The following is a 17,841-nucleotide window of genomic DNA, read 5'->3' on the forward strand; positions in this document are numbered from 1 at the left end:
AACTTTCTCATGCATATGTGAAAATTGAAAATACCATGGCTTGAGTCAGGCATATGTTAGTCCCCAAAGTGACCTCTTTGCTTTTTAACACTTAAAAGAGGTCTTTTGGAGAATATTTGCCCAGTGCAGTACGCTGTTCAATTTCTTCACTGCTGCTTCCATGGGCATTGATTTGTGGATCCAAGTAAAATGAAATCCTTGACAACTTCAGTCTTTTCTCCATTTATCATGATGTTGCTTATTGTTTCAGTTGTGAGGATTTTTGTTTTCTTTATGTTGAGGTGTAATCCATACTGAAGGCTGTATGTAGTCTTTGATCTTCATCAGGAAGTGCTTCAAATCCTTTTCACCTTCAGTAACCAAGATTGTGTCATCTGCATATCACAGGTTGTTAATGAGTCTTCTTCCAGTCTTCCTGATGCCACATTCTTCTTCATGTAGTCCAGCTTCTTGGATAATTTGCTCAGCTTACAGATTGAGTAAGTATGGTTAAAGGATACAACCCTCATGGATACGTTTCCTGATTTTAAACCATGCAATATCCGCTTGTTCTGTTCCAGTGACTGCCTCTTCGTCTATGTACCAAGCACAATTAAATGTTCTGAAATCCCCATTCTTCACAATGTTATCCATAATTTGTTATGATCCATATAGTCGAGTGTTTCTGCATAGTCAATAATATACAGGTAAACATCTTTCTAATATTCTCTGCTTTCAGCCAGGATCCTTCTGACATAAGCAGTGATATCCCTGTTACATGGCTTCTTCTGAATCTGGCTTGAATTTTTGGCAGTTTCCTATAGATGAACTGCTACAACTGCTTTTGCATGATTTTCAGCAAAATTTTACTTGTGTGTGTGGTTAAGTGCTATGGCTGCTAACCAAGAGGTTGGCCGTTCAAATCTGCCAGGCGCTCCTTGGAAACTCTATGGGGCAGTTCCACTCTGTTCTATAGGGTCGCTGTGAGTTGGAATCGACTTGATGGCACTGGGTTTTCTGGGTGTGTGGTATTAATGATATTTTTTGGTAAGTTCCACATTCTGATGGATCTCCTTTCTTTGGAATAGGTGTATATATGGATCTCTTCCAGTTGGTTGGTCAGGTAGCTGTCTTCCAAATTTCTTGGCATAGAGAAGTGAGCACTTCCAGTGCTGCATCTGTTTGTTGAAACATCTCAATTAGTATTCCATCAGTTCCTGTAGCCTTGATTGTCACCAGTGGCTTCAGTGTAGCTTGGACTTCTTCCTTCAGTACCATTGGTTCTTGATCATATGCTGCCTCCTGAAATGATTAAACATTGACCAATTCTTTTTGGTACAGTGACACTGTATTCCTTCCATCTTCTTTCTGGGTCATTCAATATTTTGCCCATTGAATCCTTCAGTATTGCAACTTGAGGTTTGAATTTTTTCTTCAGTTCTTTCAGCTTGAGAAATGCCGAGTGTGTTCTTACCTTTTGGTTTCTATCTCCAGGTCTTTGCACATGTCATTATGATACTTTACGTTGTGTTCTCAAGCTGCTGTTTGAAATCTTCTGTTCAGCTCTTTTACTTCATCCTTTCTTCTGTTCACTTTAGCTACTCGACGTTCAAAAGCAAGTTTCAGTCTCTTCTGATATCCTCTGATATCTATTTTGGTCTTTCTTTCCTGTCTTTTTAATGACTTCTTTTTGTTTTTTTTAAATAATTTTTATTGTGCTTTAAGTGCAAGTTTACAAATCAAGTCAGTCTCTCACACAAAAACCCATATACACCTTGCTACACACTCCCAGTTACTCTCCCCTAATGAGACAGCCTGCTCTCTCCCTCCACTCTCTCTTTTCGTGTATTTTTCGCCAGCTTCTAACCCCCTACACCCACTCATCTCCCCTCCAGGCAGGAGATACCAACATAGTCTCAAGTGTCCACCTGATCCAAGAAGCTCACTCCTCACCAGCATCCCTCTCCAACCCATTGTCCAGTCCAATCCATGTCTGAAGAGTTGGCTTCGGGAATGGTTCCTGTCCTGGGCCAAGAGAAGGTCTGGGGACCATGACCACCGGGGTCCTTTCCAGTCTCAGTTAGACCATTAAGTCTGGTCTTATGAGAATTTGGGGTCTGCATCCCACTGCTCTCTTGCTCCCTCAGGGGTTCTCTGTTGTGTTCCCTGTCAGGGCAGTCAGTGGTTGTAGCCGGGCACCATCTAGTTCTTCTGGTCTCAGGATGATGTAGTCGCTGGTTCATATGGCCCTTTCTGTCTCTTGGGCTCGTAATCACCTTGTGTCCTTGGTGTTCTTCATTCTCCTTTGTTTCAGGTGGGTTGAGACCAATTGATGCATCTTAGATGGCTGCTTGCTAGTGTTTAAGACCCCAGATGCCACTCTTCAAAGTGGGATGCAGAATGTTTTGTTAATAGATTTTATTACGCCAATTGACTTAGATGTCCTCTGAAACCATGGTCTCCAGACCCCTGCCACACAGGCCTTCGAAGCATTCAGTTTATTCAGGAAACTTCTTTGCTTTTGGTTTAGTCCAATTGTGCTGACCTCCCCTGTATTGTGTGCTGTCTTTCCCTTCACCTAAAGTAGTTCTTATCTCCTATCTAATTAGTGAATACCCCTCTCCCAACAACTTCCCTCCCTCCTTCCCCCCTCTCGTAACCACAACAGAATGTTTTCTTCTCAGTTTAAACTATTTCTTGAGTTCTTATAATAGTGGTCTTATACAATATTTGTCCTTTTGCAGCTGACGAATTTCACTCAGCATAATGCCTTCCAGGTTCCTCCATGTTATGAAATGTTTCACAGATTCCTCTCTGTTCTTCATTGATGCGTAGTATTCCATTGTGTGAATATACCATAATTTATTTATCCATTCATCCGTTTGATGGGCGCCTTGGTTGCTTCCATCTTTTTGCTATTGTAAACAGGGCTGGAGTAAACATGGGTATGCACGTATCTGTTCGTGTAAAGGCTCTTATTTCTCTAGGATATATTCCGAAGAGTGGGATTGCTAGATCGTATGGTAGCTCTATTTCTAACTTTTTAAGGAAAGGCCAAATCGATTTCCAAAGTGGTTGTACCATTTGACGTTCCCACCAGCAGTGTGGAAGTGTTCCAGTCTCTCCACAGCCTCTCCAACATTTATTATTTTGTGTTTTTTGGATTAATGCCAGCCTTGTTGGAATGAGATGAAATCTCATTGTAGTTTTGATCTGCATTTCTCTAATGGCTAATGATCGTGAACATTTCCTCATGTATCTGTTAGCTACCTGAATGTCTTCTTTAGTGAAGTGTGTATGCATATCTTTTGCCCATTTTTTCATTGGGTTATTTGTCTTTTTGCAGTTGAGGTTTTGCAGTATCATGTAGATTTTAGAGATCAGGTAGTGATCAGAATATCACCCATCTCATTTCTTATTCGGGTTATTTGCTTCCTCTCCTGTTATTCTTTTGTCAATTTGACCAATGGTTTATCAATTTTGTTGAGTTTTTCAAAAAACCAGCTTTTGGTCTTGTTAATTCTTTCAATTGTTTTTCTGTTTTCTGCTTCATTTAGTTCAGCTCTAATTTTTATTATTTGTTTTCTTCTGGTGCCTGTGGGTTTCTTTTGTTACTCTCTTTCTATTTGTTCCAGTTGTAGGGATAGTTCTTTGATTTTGGCTCCTCTTTTTGTATGTGTGCATTTATTGATGTAAATTGGCCTCTGAGCACCGCTTTTGCTGTGTCCCAAAGGTTCTGATAGGAAGTGTTTTTGTTATCCCTCCCTGTTCTGGTACTCCAATCACTTGTATGTTATTTCTCTTGATAGAGTCCCACATGATTCTTAAGGTTTCTTCATTTTTTTAAATGCTTTTATCTGATTTTTCTTCAAATATATTAGTGCCAAGTGATTTATCTTTGAGTTCAGAAATTCTAGCTTCTACTTGCTCAATTCTGCTCCTCTGACTTTCTACTGAGTTATCTAATTCTGTAATTTTATTGTTAATCTTCTGAATTTCTGATTGCTGTCTATGGATTTTTCCAGCTTATTAAACTTTTTATTATGTTCCTGAATAATCTTTCTAATTTCTTCAGTTGCTTTATCTGTGTGTTCCTTGGCTTTTTCTGCGTATTGCTTCATTTCCTTCCTAATGTCTTGAAGGGTTCTGCATATTAAACTTTTGTATTCTGCATCTGGTAATTCCAGGAATGCACTTTCATCTAGAAGATCCCTGGATTCTTTGTTTTGAGAGCCTGTTGAGGAAATCATGGTCTGTTCCTTTATGTGACTTAATATTGACTGTTGCCTCTGAACCATCTATAAGTTATTGTATTTAGTTTATGCTTGCTTACTGTGTCGTAGCTGTTTGCTTTGTTTTGTTTTGGTATACCCCTATGGGTTGCTTGAGTGAGCTAGCTTGATTATTTTTGCCTTTGGCGCTCTGGTGTCCTGTCCCCAGCTGGCTAGAGCTGTTATCAGGTATATCAGACTAGGAGTCCATTCAGTTTTCTTGTATGAATTCAGCTTAGGTTTTCAGGTAGCTGATATCAAGTGTGTGGTATAGGCTCTGTCCTACAGTCTTAGAGGGGCAGGGGTGATTGGTGTATATACCCGTATCTGATTGTAGCAGGGGGTCACACTCTGAACAGGGCAGGGGGCTGAGAAACGACCCCCAAGTATCTCTGAGGAAAACATGTCTCTGTTCCCTAGAGCATGCTGGTGGGTCGTGGGTTCTGCAGAGGGACCATGGGCACCCAAAGTTTTTGTTGTAAGGACTGGGAGGTACCAGTTATCTTTGGACCCCTGTCGTGGGTGGCTGGGTGACCTGAGTGGAGCTACCAGTCCTTAGGTCCCTATTGTGGGTAGGTGAGGACCTTGTTTAATAGGCAAAGCAATGTCAAACATCAAACACCCACCTCTCCACTGCACCACTGAAATGGTTGGAGTTTGCCAACAAGGGCCTATTCTCCTGAAATAGGCCCACACAGGTCCATGTAGAACGAAAAGGTGCTCAAGGTCCACAGACGGTTTATTCCTGGACAGGAGCCGCTTCTGTCCTGAGCTCCCCCAGTTAATGGAGCTAGCAAATTATCTTTCCCCCCCAGTTGCAAATTTTTTCCTTCCCCAAGGCCGGGAGGACGGCTCTAGGTGCTCACCAGGGTCTATCTCAGGCCCAGGGATTCAGCCGCTGAAGCTGGCTTGGGGGTCGGGGGGCGTGCGGTAAAATGTACGCAAGTACTTAGCTTTTGCTGGGAGCACGCCGTTCTCTTCAGGTTCCGGCAAGTACTGAGCTTTTGCCGGGAGCGCGCCGTTCTCCTCAGGTTCTGGAGGTGTGAGTGGGCTGTGTGGCTGGCTGCTTCACCCTGAGGAAACTGCAGCTGAATGCCAGGACCAGTCCACGGCCGCTGTCGCTGCTCCGGGAATGGTGCCTGAGGGCTCCCCATGATTCAGGTCTGGTAACTCCTGTCCGCTTCTGAACGGCCTCTTCCTCCCCCTTCCCCTCAGATCGTTGTCTAAGCTTGCCTTTGATGCTCAGCGCTCCCAGCTTGTCACAAATATACTCGGTTCACTTGTTTTTTCGGGTCTTTGTTGTAAAGAGGGCTCGACGGAAGCATCTGTCTATTCCGCCATCTTGGCTCCACCTTAATGACTTCTTGCTTTCTTCGTGTGTGTCAGTTGATGCCAGTTCACAACTTCTCTGGTCTTGGTCATTATTGTTTAACATGTCAAACTATTTTTGAGACGGTTTCTAAATTCAAGTGGGATATACTCATGGTCGTACTTTGGCTCTCGTGGACTTGTTCTAGTTTTCTTCAACTTCTACTTGAACCTGCGTATGAGCAGTTGATGGTCTGTTCCACAGCCGGCCATTGGCCTTTTTCTGACTGGTAATATCAAGCTTTTCCATTGTCTCTTTCCACAAATGTAGTTGATTAGATTCCTGTTTATTCTATACTGTGAAGTCCTCGTGTACAGTGGCCATTTATGTTGTTGAAAAAGGTGTTTGCAATGAAGAAGTCATTGGTCTTGAAAAATTCTGTCATGTGATCTATGACATCGTTTCTCTCACCAATGCCATATTTATCAGCTACTGATCCTTCTTTCTTTCCAGCTTTCACATTCCAATCACCAGTAATTATCAATGCATCTTGATTGCATGTTTCATCAATTTCAGACTGCAGATTGTGTAGAAATTGTTAAATGGGAACCTGATTTGCTATGTTAACTTGCACTGAAAGCACAATAAAATATTATTAAAAAAATAAAATAAGAGGGTAAAATGCCATGGAAGCACAAAAGAGTAATTAACTCTGCATGTGGTAGCTGGAAACATTTCATAGACGATGTAGTATTCGAGATGAACTTTGAAGAATGAAGTGGACAGAACATGGAGTGTCCGTGTCCTCTCATGAGCCTGCATGTCTTATGAAACTGTTAAGTAAAATATGTGAAGAGGGTTGCCTTGTTCTGCTTTGATATTTCTATCCTGTATTTTTCTGGGTAATGTGATTGTTTTTGTAGAATATTTCTGTTTTTCTTCTGCACTCGAGAGTCCTGGGAAATTGCTCGACAGTCTTAAGTGAAGTCAAAGCTCAAAGTTAAAGAGGCACAGGTAAAGAAAAAATATTTTGGGGCAAAGAACAAAGAAATTGCAGCAAACATTTATTTGTTTATTTTTATTGTGCTTTAAGTGAAAGTTTACAAATCAAGTCAGTCTCTCATGCAAAAATTTATATACACCTTGCTATGTACTCCTAGTTTCTCTCCCCCTAATAAGACAGCACACTCCTTCTCTCCACCCTGTATTCCCTCTGTCCACCCAACCATCTTCTGTCCCGCTCTGCCTTCTCATCTCTGCCTCAGACAGGAGCTGCCCACACAGTCTCATGGGTCTACTTGAGCCAGGAAGCTCACTCCTCACTAGTATCGTTTTCTGTCTTATAGTCCAGTCCAATCTCTGTCTGAAGAGTTGGCTTTGGGAATGGTTCCTGTCTTGGGCTAACAGAAGGTCTGGGGACCATGACCTCTGGGGTCCTTCTAGTCTCAGTCAGACCATTAAGTCTGGTCTTTTTACGAGAATTTGAGGTCTGCATCCTACTGCTCTTCTGCTCCATCGGGGATTCTCTGTTGTGTTCCCTGTCAGGGCAGTCATCAGTTGTGGCTGGGCACCATCTAGTTCTTCTGGTCTCAGGTTGATGTACTTTCTGATTTATGTGGCCTTTTCTGTGTCTTGGGATCAAAAATTACCTTGTGTCTTTGGTGTTAACAAACATTTATTGATGTGTATTGTATTTCAAGCCTTGGGCTAGGTGCTGAGGAAGCAAACACAAGTAAGCTATTGTAACTCTGAGGGCTCACAGTCTAGGGAAGAAACATATATAAATATATGGTTCAGTGATGTGTGATACGTGCTAGGACTAAAGTGTGTATACGATACATTTGGAGTTCCGATAAGAGAGTGATCCAGGGCGATGACCTTCAGTTAAATATTTTTGGAATACCCACTCTGTGTTGGTACTGTGTGTTATAGTAGCAGTAAAAGGTAAGAGCTCTGATAACTAGGATGCTTCTCCTGGGCTGGTAGGAGCGTAAATTGGTGATAACGAAACAAAAAACCACATGGAAAATGGTTTGGCAGTTTCTGCTAAAGTTGATAGCCTAAAAGGTCTAGTGGTTCTACTCCTAGGTGTGTACCTAACAGAAATACATATTTTTGTCAAAAGGCAGGTACTAGATAGTTCATAGAAGCACTGTTTATAAGAGAAATTACCCAGTGCTGAATAGTAGAGTATTTTATACAGCAGTGAGAAGGAATGACCCGCAGCTAGACGCAAGATGAATGAATCTCACAAAGATAATGTTAAGTGATTGAAGCCAGACAGAGAAGGACCCATACTCTGTGGTTCCATTTATATAATTTACACAAACAGGTAAAACTACTCCATGCTGATTAGAAGTCACAATAGTGGTTGACCTTAGGGGAGGCATGGTGACTGAGAGGGGCTTCTGAGGTGCTGGTAATGATCTGTGTCTTGATCTGAGTACTGGTTACATGGGTATGTTCAAACTGTGAAAATTCACCGAGCTGTGTACGTACAATGAACACTTTTTTGTATGTATATTATTCTTTGGTAAAAAGTTCAGAATTTTTAAAAAGTTCTATGGAAACGTGAACAAAGATTAATTCTGGCTGAGGGGCCCAGAGAAAATGACTTGATCGAAGCAGGAATGGTAACTGAGCTGAGCCTTGAAATGTTTGGATGTAACCAAGTAGTGAGGTGGTAGTAAAGAGGGGAAGCAGAGCATTTCAGAGAGAGGGAACTACCTGAGCAAAGGCACGGAACCATTTGTTGAAGGTAAAATAATTTGGTTTGGCCAGAGCATTTTGTACAAGTAAAGGTGAGATTGGAGAAGTAGGTTACAGACAGACTGCAAATGGCCTTGCATGCCAAGGTAAGGAATTTGGACTTGATTTTCTACAAGCCTTTAAAGGCTTTTAAACCCAGGGTGACCTAGTAAGGGTTGTAGGGAGTTTAGCAAAGTGAGAAATTTTATTTTTATGCCCTGTGCATCATTGAGATGAGGCATAATCTCATTCGTAATTATTAATTCAGAGCTTTGTCCTGAATGGAAAAACTGGGCTATTTCACACTGTTGCTTTTATTGCCTGTCTCCTTTTGCCTGGCGCTTTTTCTTCTCTCTTCCTGTTAAATACAACAAAAAAACCAACATACATTGACCTGTAGTATCTCAGGCCACATCTCTTAAAGGGGGCCAACAGTCAGTATCCTTTTCATTACAGGCAAGAAGAGAGGCGGAGACGGTCCTTCCAGGATTACACTGGGCAGAAGATCACACTCGAGGCTGTCCTAAACACTACCTGCAAGAAGTGTGGCTGTAAAGGTAAGGTGAAGTCTCTGCCAGCCCAGTCTTTCTCTCCTTGTGAATGGACCCTTTACAGGATGAACTTGGCAGCCTAGTGTGAATTTTGCTCCCCCTGGTTTTTAGCCAAGTGTTGGCCTCTCATGCTCATGCGGTTACTCCTATCAGACTCACGTCGGAGATGGACGTTCACGACTTGATACTTTTCTCTGTTCCCTTTCCTGAATGCTCTCCTTGCCAGATGCTATATCACCACCACCACCACTCCTCCCTCTCTGTAGCTAAGGACCTGCCTTGGCGAAGTCCCCATTTATTATGGCAGGGTAAGACTGTGGGATTATGATTAACACCCTAAGTTTTATCTCCAGGGACCGACCACTAGTGTTCTGCTGCAAAAATGGAGACTTGGAAATACACTCCTTCAGAATCCAAGCTAAACTCTTTATTTCTCATCTTTATCTCTTTTAACTTAAGAGTTCTGAATATAAAATCCTTTTAGTAATAAGAATACAGGATAGTCAATTCCTTTTAGTTCTGTTTCTTCAGGTTTTCTCTAGTCTTACTCAAATATTAAAGAGCTCTTTTAGCCTGACTTCCCTTGTTGGAGCTATAATGAGAGAGATTGCCAGCTTCTCATTTACAGAGTGACCTCAATTTGTCACCTCTTTTCCCTAGCCTTCCACCCATCCTGCTCTGTTGATTTTTTTTTTCTCCAAAGACTGGTAGCAGATTTGTGGCCTGGTTGAGTTTTGGGGGCTTTACACCGCTGTTTAATATAGAAGGAGAAAGGGAAAAGTAAAATTGAAAGAGAATACCTCCTCAGGGAAATTGTGGGAGCATTCCAGATGCTTGGAAAACTATGTTGTATTCCCCTTCCAGGGATCTTTTAGCTTCTAGACCAAGAGGTGCAAAGTAGTTCACACATAGCTTTTTGATTGTCTCATACAATTCCTTTGTGTCCCTGAGGCAGGATCTAAAACAAACTCAAACAGTTCTGAAAAGCATAGTATCTGCAAAGGCCACCTTGACAGCACGGTGGGCTTAAGGAGAGTAGGGGTCCTCTTATCCTCTTAATTTCACCCTGTGTCCATCAGGTGTTACCTGAGGCAGAGGAGAATAATGAGAAATTAAATTTGATGCAGTCAGCAAAGGTAATGCCAAAGGTGGTTGGTTTTGGTGCAGCAGAAAGAGCACAGGGCAAGGGAGCATGGAGCCTGGAATAAGCTTTAGTTCTGTTCTGCTCTCTGTGTGACCTCGAATACTTCTCTGCCCTGGGCCTTCATATAGTCTGCACTGTAGAGTTGTGTGATGATCTCTAAGACCCTTGCCAGACCTGACAATCTCTGAATATTCAGTGCCCCTAGGTGCCTCTTTCTCTGTGTGTTAGCTTGCATGTGAGTGCCTCCATCCTGCCAAATGCCTAAGAGCTAGCTTCCTTTAGGGGCTGGCCTGCCACTCATCTCCCTCTGCTAAGCATTCTGTTCTCTGGAGCAGCCTTTAATTGTCAGGAGTAAGTTCCAAAATAGATCTATAAGAATGAATAAGCCCTGTTGCTAATGGAGGGCAGTGCGAGCCTACATACTCATGTCCCGAGCAGCGCCAGTGTTCCCACAGCCCTAGGACCAGCTGCTAGTCTGACTGTGGTTGAGTGAGCAATGTCATCTTGAAGTGATAGGAAATTTTTTCTGAATGAATTCAGTAATACCCCCTGAACCAGCTAGCCCCTTTCAGGAGCCCCTGGGGAAGATAAACCTGCTGAGAGGAGAGACTGCCTCCTCCTGCTCTATCTTTTCTACTTCCCTTCACAGGCCACTTTGCAAAGGATTGTTTCATGCAGCCAGGTGGGACCAAGTACTCTCTGATACCTGATGAGGAAGAGGAGAAGGAAGAGGCAAAGTCAGCGGCAAAGTCAGCAGAGTTCGAGAAGCCTGACCCCACGAAGAATTCTAGAAAAAGAAAGAAGGTGAGTTCTGCCTTGCTTTTATTTTATATATCCTATTTTTCTAAGTTTTAAAATGAAAGTGTTATTTGCTGAAATTTTGGAAGTACTGAAAAACAAAGAAGAGCATTTAAATCCCCTGTAGCCTTTCCACCCAGAAAGATTACTAGTAGTGTTTTTGGTATATTCCAAACTTCTTTGTAGGTAATAAATGTAGACATATAGATAGAGATAGCCACACATACATATAAATACAAAATTATGGTTATGCTAGGTATAGTTTATTTTCTGCTCTTCATTTTACTTATCAAAAGCATTTTCTAATATCCTTAAGTGTTCTTCAAAAACAGTGTTTAAGACCAGACTTAATGGTCTGACAGAGACTGGAGGATCCCTGGAAACTATGACCCCAGGACACTCTGTTAACCCAAAACTAAACCATTACTGAAACCGTTCTTCAGACAAAGATTAGACAGGCCTTTAAAACAAAAAATAATACATGTGAGGAACGTGCTTCTTAGTTCAATCAAATATAAGAGACCAAATGGGCAGCTCCTATCCAAAAGCAGGATGAAAAGGCAGGAAGGAACAGGAGCTGGATGAGCAGACACAGGAAACACGGGGTGGGAAGGGGGAGTGTGCCGTCACATTGTGGGGATTGCAACCAGTGTCACAAAACAATATGTGTATAAATTTTTGAATGAGAAATTAACTAGAGCTGTAAACTTTCATCTAAAGTGCAATTAAAAAAAAAAAAAAACCTTTAAGACCTGTACAGTATTCTGCCCTGTGTATGTATGATGATTTATTTAATAATTTCCCTGTTGGTAGACATTTGAGTTACTTCCAGTCTTAATCTTTGGCCACATCTCTTGTTTTCTTTGGATAAATTCCTAAGTAAGATTGCTGAGTTCAGGCTTTAAGGTTGTTGATAAATTTTATCAAATCGCCTTCTAGAAAGTACTTGTCTGCCCTCTGGCAGTGTATAAAAGTGCCTCTCTCTCTGAGTTTTGTCTCCTGTTTACTATAGGGAAATTCATAAAACAGACATTATTGTGGTCCAAAAGCCTGCTACATAGAAAGGAAATAAAGAAACTATGCTATAGTTTGGTCAAAAACTTGTTGTTCTTCTATTGTGTAATATTTTTCTGACTGTGGCCAGTTATTGGTTTTTTTTTTTTTTTTTAAAGCTTTGGAAAACTTCTGTTGAATGGTCATTTTTACCAGGCATTGTGCAAACCTAGGAATACAAAGACCAAGATGAGGTCGTTACTCTTACTGGGCATTGCCTACAAATTAAGTGTTGTCTTCATTTATAGGTGAGAAAAAAGGCTCATTGCACCATTATAAGAATTAACTGAGTATATGAATAATGGTTTATTGATCTATTGATTTATTTACTGATTGATATTTTCTCCCTGGGTGATCATCTCCCTCCTTAGACTTTAGCTCCCTTGGTGACGTCTACATCCTTACGTAGTATCCCACAGGTACCTCAAACATTGGCTCAGAGTTAAACAAACCTAGTTTGAAGCTCTTTTATGCTACTTACCAGCAGTTTTTTTTTTTTTTTTTTTACCAGCAGTATGAATTTAGGCTAAGTTCAGTTTCTTAATTTTCAAAGTGAGATTCTTGTGATTATGATAAGAGTGATTTTGAGATGCCCAGCTCCGAAAAATATATATAAAAGCACTGAAAAATAAGTCCTTACCATAATCATTGTTGGCTGTCAAGACTATTATGTCTTCTTCAGCACCTCCACCCCAACACACCGTAAAAACAACCACCACCAAGACCCTGTTTCTATCCTCATTTCTATTGAACTTGTTTTAATGGCACCAACACCCTCCCAGTCTCCCAGTAAAGAAACCAATATGACTTTTTTTTTTTTTTCTCTGCTTTCCATTTCATATCTAGTCAGTCACCAAGTCCTGTCAGTAACTGTCTTGGTCATCTAGTGCTGCTATAACAGAAATACCACAAGTGGATGGCTTTAACAAAGAAAAGTTTATTCTGTCACAGCCCAGTAGGCTAAAAGTCCAAATTCAGGGTGCCGGCTCCAGGGGAAGGCTTTCTCTCTCTGTTGGTTCTGGAGGAACGTCATTGTTGTCAGTATTCCCTTGGTCTGGAGGCATCTCAGCGCAGGAACCTCAGGTCCAGAGGACACGCTCCACTCCTGGCACTGCTTTCTTGGTGGTATGAGGTCACCATATTTGTCTGCTCGTTTCTGTCTTTTATATCTCAAAAGAGATTGACTTAATACACTATCTAATCTTGTAGATCTCATCAGTATAACTGTCACTAATCTATCTCATTACATCATAATGATGATAGGACTTACAATGCAGGGGAATCCCATCAGATGGTGACAATCATACAGTAATGGGAATCATGACCCAACCAAGTTGACACATATCTTTGGAGGACACAGTTCAACCCATGATGGTAACTTTTTTTTTTCCCCCTTCAACCAGTGCCTGAGCTGGTGTGGGGTTTTTTTTTTTGTTTGGTGCTTTAGTGAAAGTTTACAGCACAAGTTAGTTTCTCATACAAAAATCAGACACACATTGTTATGTGACCCTAGTTGCTCTCTCTATAATGTGACGGCACATTCTTCCTTTCCACCCCAGATTTCCCATGTCCATTCAACCAGCTCCTGTCCCTTTCTGCCATCTCATCTCGTCTCCGGGCAGGAGCTGCCTGTTTAGTCTCATGTATCTACTTGAGCTAAGAAGCACACTCTTCACGAATATCTTTTTTTTTTTTTATTGTGCTTTAAGTGAAAGTTTATAAATCAAGTCAGTCTCTCATACAAAAACATAAACACACCTTGCTATGTACTCCTAGCTGCTTTCCCCCTAATGAGACAGCACATTCCTGCTCTCCAGCCTGTATTCCCCGTGTCCATTCAGCCAACTTCTGTCGCCCTCTGCCTTCTCATCTCCCTTCCACACAGGAGCTACCTGCATAGTCTCATGTGTCTACTTGAGCCAAGAAGCTCACTCCTCACCAGTATCATTTTCTGTCTTGTAGTCTAGTCCAATCTCTGTCTGAAGAGTTGGCTTTGGGAATGGTTCCAGTCTTGGGCTAATAGAAGGTCTGGGGACCATGACCTCCGGGGGCCTTCTAGTCTCAGTCAGACCATTAAGTCTGGTCTTTTTACATGAATTTCAGGTCTGCATCCCACTGCTCTCCTGCTCCTTCAGGGGTTCTTTGTTGTGTTCCCTATCAGGGCAGTCATCGGTTGTAGCTGGGCACCATCTAGTTCTTCTGGTCTCAGGCTGATGTAGTCTCTGGTTTATGTGGCCCTTTCTGTCTCTTGGGCTCATAATTCCCTTGTGTCTTTGGTGTTCTTCATCCTCCTATGCTTCAGGTGAGTTGAGACCAATTGATGCATCTTAGATGGCTGCTTGCTAGCATTTAAGACCCCAGATGTCACTCTCCAAAGTGAGATGCAGAATGTTTTCTTAACAGATTTCATTATGCCAGTTGACCTAGATGTCCCCTGAAACCATGGTCCCCAAACCCCTGCCCCTGCTACTCTTGCCTTCAGAGTGTTTGGTTTATTCAGGAAACTTCTCTGCTTTTGGTTTAGTCTGGTTGTGCTGACCTCTCCTGTATTGTGTGTTGCCTTTCCCTTCTCCTAAAATAGTTCTTATCTACTATCTAATTAATGAATACCCCTCTCCCTTCCTCCCTCCCTCCCCACTGTCATAACCATCAAATGGTATTTTCCTCTCTATTTAAACTGTTTCTTGGGTTCTTAAAATAGTGGTCTCATACAGTATTTGTCCTTTTGCAACTGACTAATTTCACTCAGTATGCCTTCCAGATTCCTCCATGTTATGAAATGTTTCACGGATTCATCATTGTTCTTTATCAATGCGTAGTGTTCCATTGTGTGAATATACCATAATTTATTTATCCATTCATCCACTGATGGGCACCTTGGTTGCTTCCATCTTTTTGCTATTGTGAACAGTGCTGCAGTGAACATGGGTGTGCATATATCTGTTCATGTAAAGGCTGTTATTTCTCCAGGATCTTTTCCAAAGAGTGGGATCATTGGATCGTATGGTAGTTCTATTTCTGGCTTTCTAAGGAAGCGCCAAATCAGCTTCCAAAGTGGTTGTACCATTTTACATTCCCACCAGCAGTGTGTAAGTGTTCCAGTCTTTCCACAACCTCTCCAGCATTTATCATTTTGTGTTTTTTGGATTAATGCCAGCCTTGTTGGAGTGAGATGGAATCTCATTGTTTCATGAATATCATTTTTTGTCTTGTACTCCAGTCTAATCTTTGCCTGAGGAGTTGGCTTTGTGAATGGTTTTAGTTCTGGGTTAACAGAGAGTCCGGGAGCCATGTCTTCCGGGGCTCCTCCAGTCTCAGACCATTAAGTCTGGTCTTTTTATTAGAACTTGAGTTTTACATCCCACTTTTCTCTTGCTCCATCAGGAGCTCTCCATTGTGTTCCCTATCAGGGCAGTCATTGGTGGTAGCCAGGCACCATCTAGTTCTTCTGGTCTCAGGCTGATGGAATTTCTGGTTTATGTGACCCTTTCTGTCTCTTGGGGTAATATTTTCCTTGTGTCTTTGGTGATCTTCATTCTCCTTTGCTCCAGTGGGTTGGGACCAATTGATGCATCTTAGATGGCCGCTCGCTAGCTTTTAACACCCCAGACTCCACTCACCAAAGTGGTATGCAAAACATTTTCTTAATAAACTTTGTTATGCCAATTGACCTAGATGTCCCCTGAAACCATGGTCCCCAGCCCCCTGCCCCTGCTACTCTGTCCCTCGAAATGTTTGGTTGTATTCAGGTGACTTCTTAGCGTTTGGATTAGTCCACTTGTGCTGACTTCTTCTGTATTGTATGTTGTCCTTCCCTTCACCTAAGATGATTCTTTTCTACTATCTAGTTAGTGAATACCTCTCACTCCCTCCCTATCCCCATAACCATCAAAAAGAATGTTTTCTCCTGTGTTTAAACCTCTTCTCGAGTTCTTATAAGAGTGGTCTTATACAATATTTGTCCTTTTGCGACTGACTAATTTCATTCAGCATAATGCTTTCCAGATTCATTCATGTTATAAGGTGTTTTGTGGATTCATTGTTGTTCTTTATCATTGCATAGTATTCCATTGTATGAATATACCATAATTTATTTATCCATTTGTCCACTGATGGGCACTTAGGTTGTTTCCATCTTTTTGCTATTGTGAATAGTACTGCAGTGAACATGGGTGTGTATATATCTGTTCGTGTAAAGGCTCTTATTTCTCTAGGATATATTCCAAGGAGTGGGAGTGCTGGATCGTATGGTGCTTCTATTTCTGGCTTTTTAAGGAGGCGTTAAATCGATATCCAAAGTGGCTGTACCATTTAACACTCCCACCAGCAGTGTGTAAGTGTTCCAGTCTCTCCACAACCTCTCCAACATTTACTGTTTTCTCTTTTTTGGATTAAAGTTAGCCGTGTTGGAGTGAGGTGGTATCTCATTGTAGTTTTGATTTGCATTTCTCTAATGGCTAATGAACGTGCGCATTTCCTCATGTATCTTTTAGCTGCCTGAATTCAACCTATGACAGAAACTTTTTAAGTATCTCAAAATTCTTGCCCTCCCTCCCACTCCCACTGTTACTGTGCTGCTTATCTCCTCACATTTCTCACTTACATTCAGAATATTGAACTAGCCTAGGAAGTTTTAAAAAATACATATTTGCCCCCCTCTTTGGGTACTGGATCCACAGGGCCTAGATCTGGGCATCGGATTTTTTTTCAAGTGCCTTCTTTACCCCGCTGCCTACTTCTCTGCATTGTTGGTTTCCTACCTCTGCTTTAATGTCGGAGTGCTCCAGGGCCTTCTTAGACTCCCTTCTCTTCTATATCTGCCTTCTTCCTAGGTAATCTGATTACCTCCCACAGTTTTAAATACAATCTATATGTTAAGTATATTTTTGTCCAAATCTCTATTATTATCTCTGACTTTCTCTCGAACTCCAGATTTAGATATCATACTACGTGACATCTCCATCTGGTTGTCTAATTAGCTTCTGAAGCTTAACACGCAATTGATTTTTCTTCCTAAAACAACTCCTCAGTGAGTGGATTCACCCGGGTGCCCAAGCCCAAATCCTAGGAGTGATCCTTGACTCCTTTCTTTTCCTCATCCACCACATCGAATCTGTCACCTTACTCTAGGTCTTTGCTCAGAGGTCACTTTTTCAGAGAAGCCTTTCCTGATTACCCTATTTAGTATATTGGGCTCTCACCCAGGGCACTCTATTCTATCAGTGAGTGCTAAGGAATTGTTCTTTTGGGTGTAGTAGAGGGTGTGTAAGAAATGGCTGTGGAGTTGGACAACCTAGGTTTCTATCTCAGCTCTGCCACCTCCTTACTATGGGAACCTCGGCCAGTTACTAAACTTCTCTGAGTCTCTGTTTCCCTCTTTGTAAAATAGAGATAGCAAGCATCTACTTCATAAGGTTGTTGTAGTGAGGTGATGCATGTAAACTGAGAACAGGGCCTGGCATGCAGTAAAGGCCCAGTGAATGTCAGCTACTAGTAACTGCTGGCTAAGAGCAGATGCTTTGTGGTCAGAGAGACTGGGTTCAAGTACAGAATTTGGCACATAATAAGTACTCAACCTCATCAAACAAGGGAAGGAATAACTCACCCAGGAATCCTTGGGTAGTACAAACAGTTAAGCCTCAACTATTAGCCAAAAGGTTGGCAGTTCAAACCCACTAAGAAGTGCCTTGGAAGACAGGCCTGGCAATCTGCTCCTGAAAGTTCAGAGCTTTAAGAACCCTGTGGAGCAGTTCTACTCTGCACACATGGAATCACGATGAGTTGGAATCAACTTGATGGCAACCAACCATAACAAGCACTCAGTAAATGGTAGCTATTACTATTACAGGAGCCCTGATGGCACAGTGGTTGAGTGCTTAGCTGCTAACCAAAAGGTCAGTGGTTCAAACCCACAAGCCACTCCATGGGAGAGAGATGTGTTAGTTTGCTTCCATAAAGATTACAGCTTTGGAAACCCTTTGAGGCAGT

General features: G+C 41.8%; 1 protein-coding gene across 7 annotated transcripts in view; it reads left to right on the forward strand.

Annotated features, from left to right (window-relative positions):
* Nucleotides 1-17,841, forward strand: part of ZCCHC17 (zinc finger CCHC-type containing 17) — a 98,516-nt gene that overhangs the window by 68,525 nt on the left and 12,150 nt on the right. For 5 of the 7 annotated variants that reach the window (XM_023554463.2, XM_003415450.4, XM_023554465.2 and 2 more), the window contains 2 exons: nucleotides 8,764-8,864; nucleotides 10,652-10,806. In XM_023554463.2, coding sequence (XP_023410231.1) covers nucleotides 8,764-8,864; nucleotides 10,652-10,806 — 256 coding nt within the window. Of the gene's footprint in view, nucleotides 1-8,763; nucleotides 8,865-10,651; nucleotides 10,807-11,972; nucleotides 12,103-17,841 lie in introns of those variants that run through there. The other 2 variants (XR_002787053.2, XM_023554464.2) reach the window with 2 other exon arrangements.

The sequence above is a fragment of the Loxodonta africana genome, chromosome 3 (assembly GCF_030014295.1).
Source record: "Loxodonta africana isolate mLoxAfr1 chromosome 3, mLoxAfr1.hap2, whole genome shotgun sequence".
Lineage (NCBI taxonomy): Eukaryota > Metazoa > Chordata > Mammalia > Proboscidea > Elephantidae > Loxodonta > Loxodonta africana.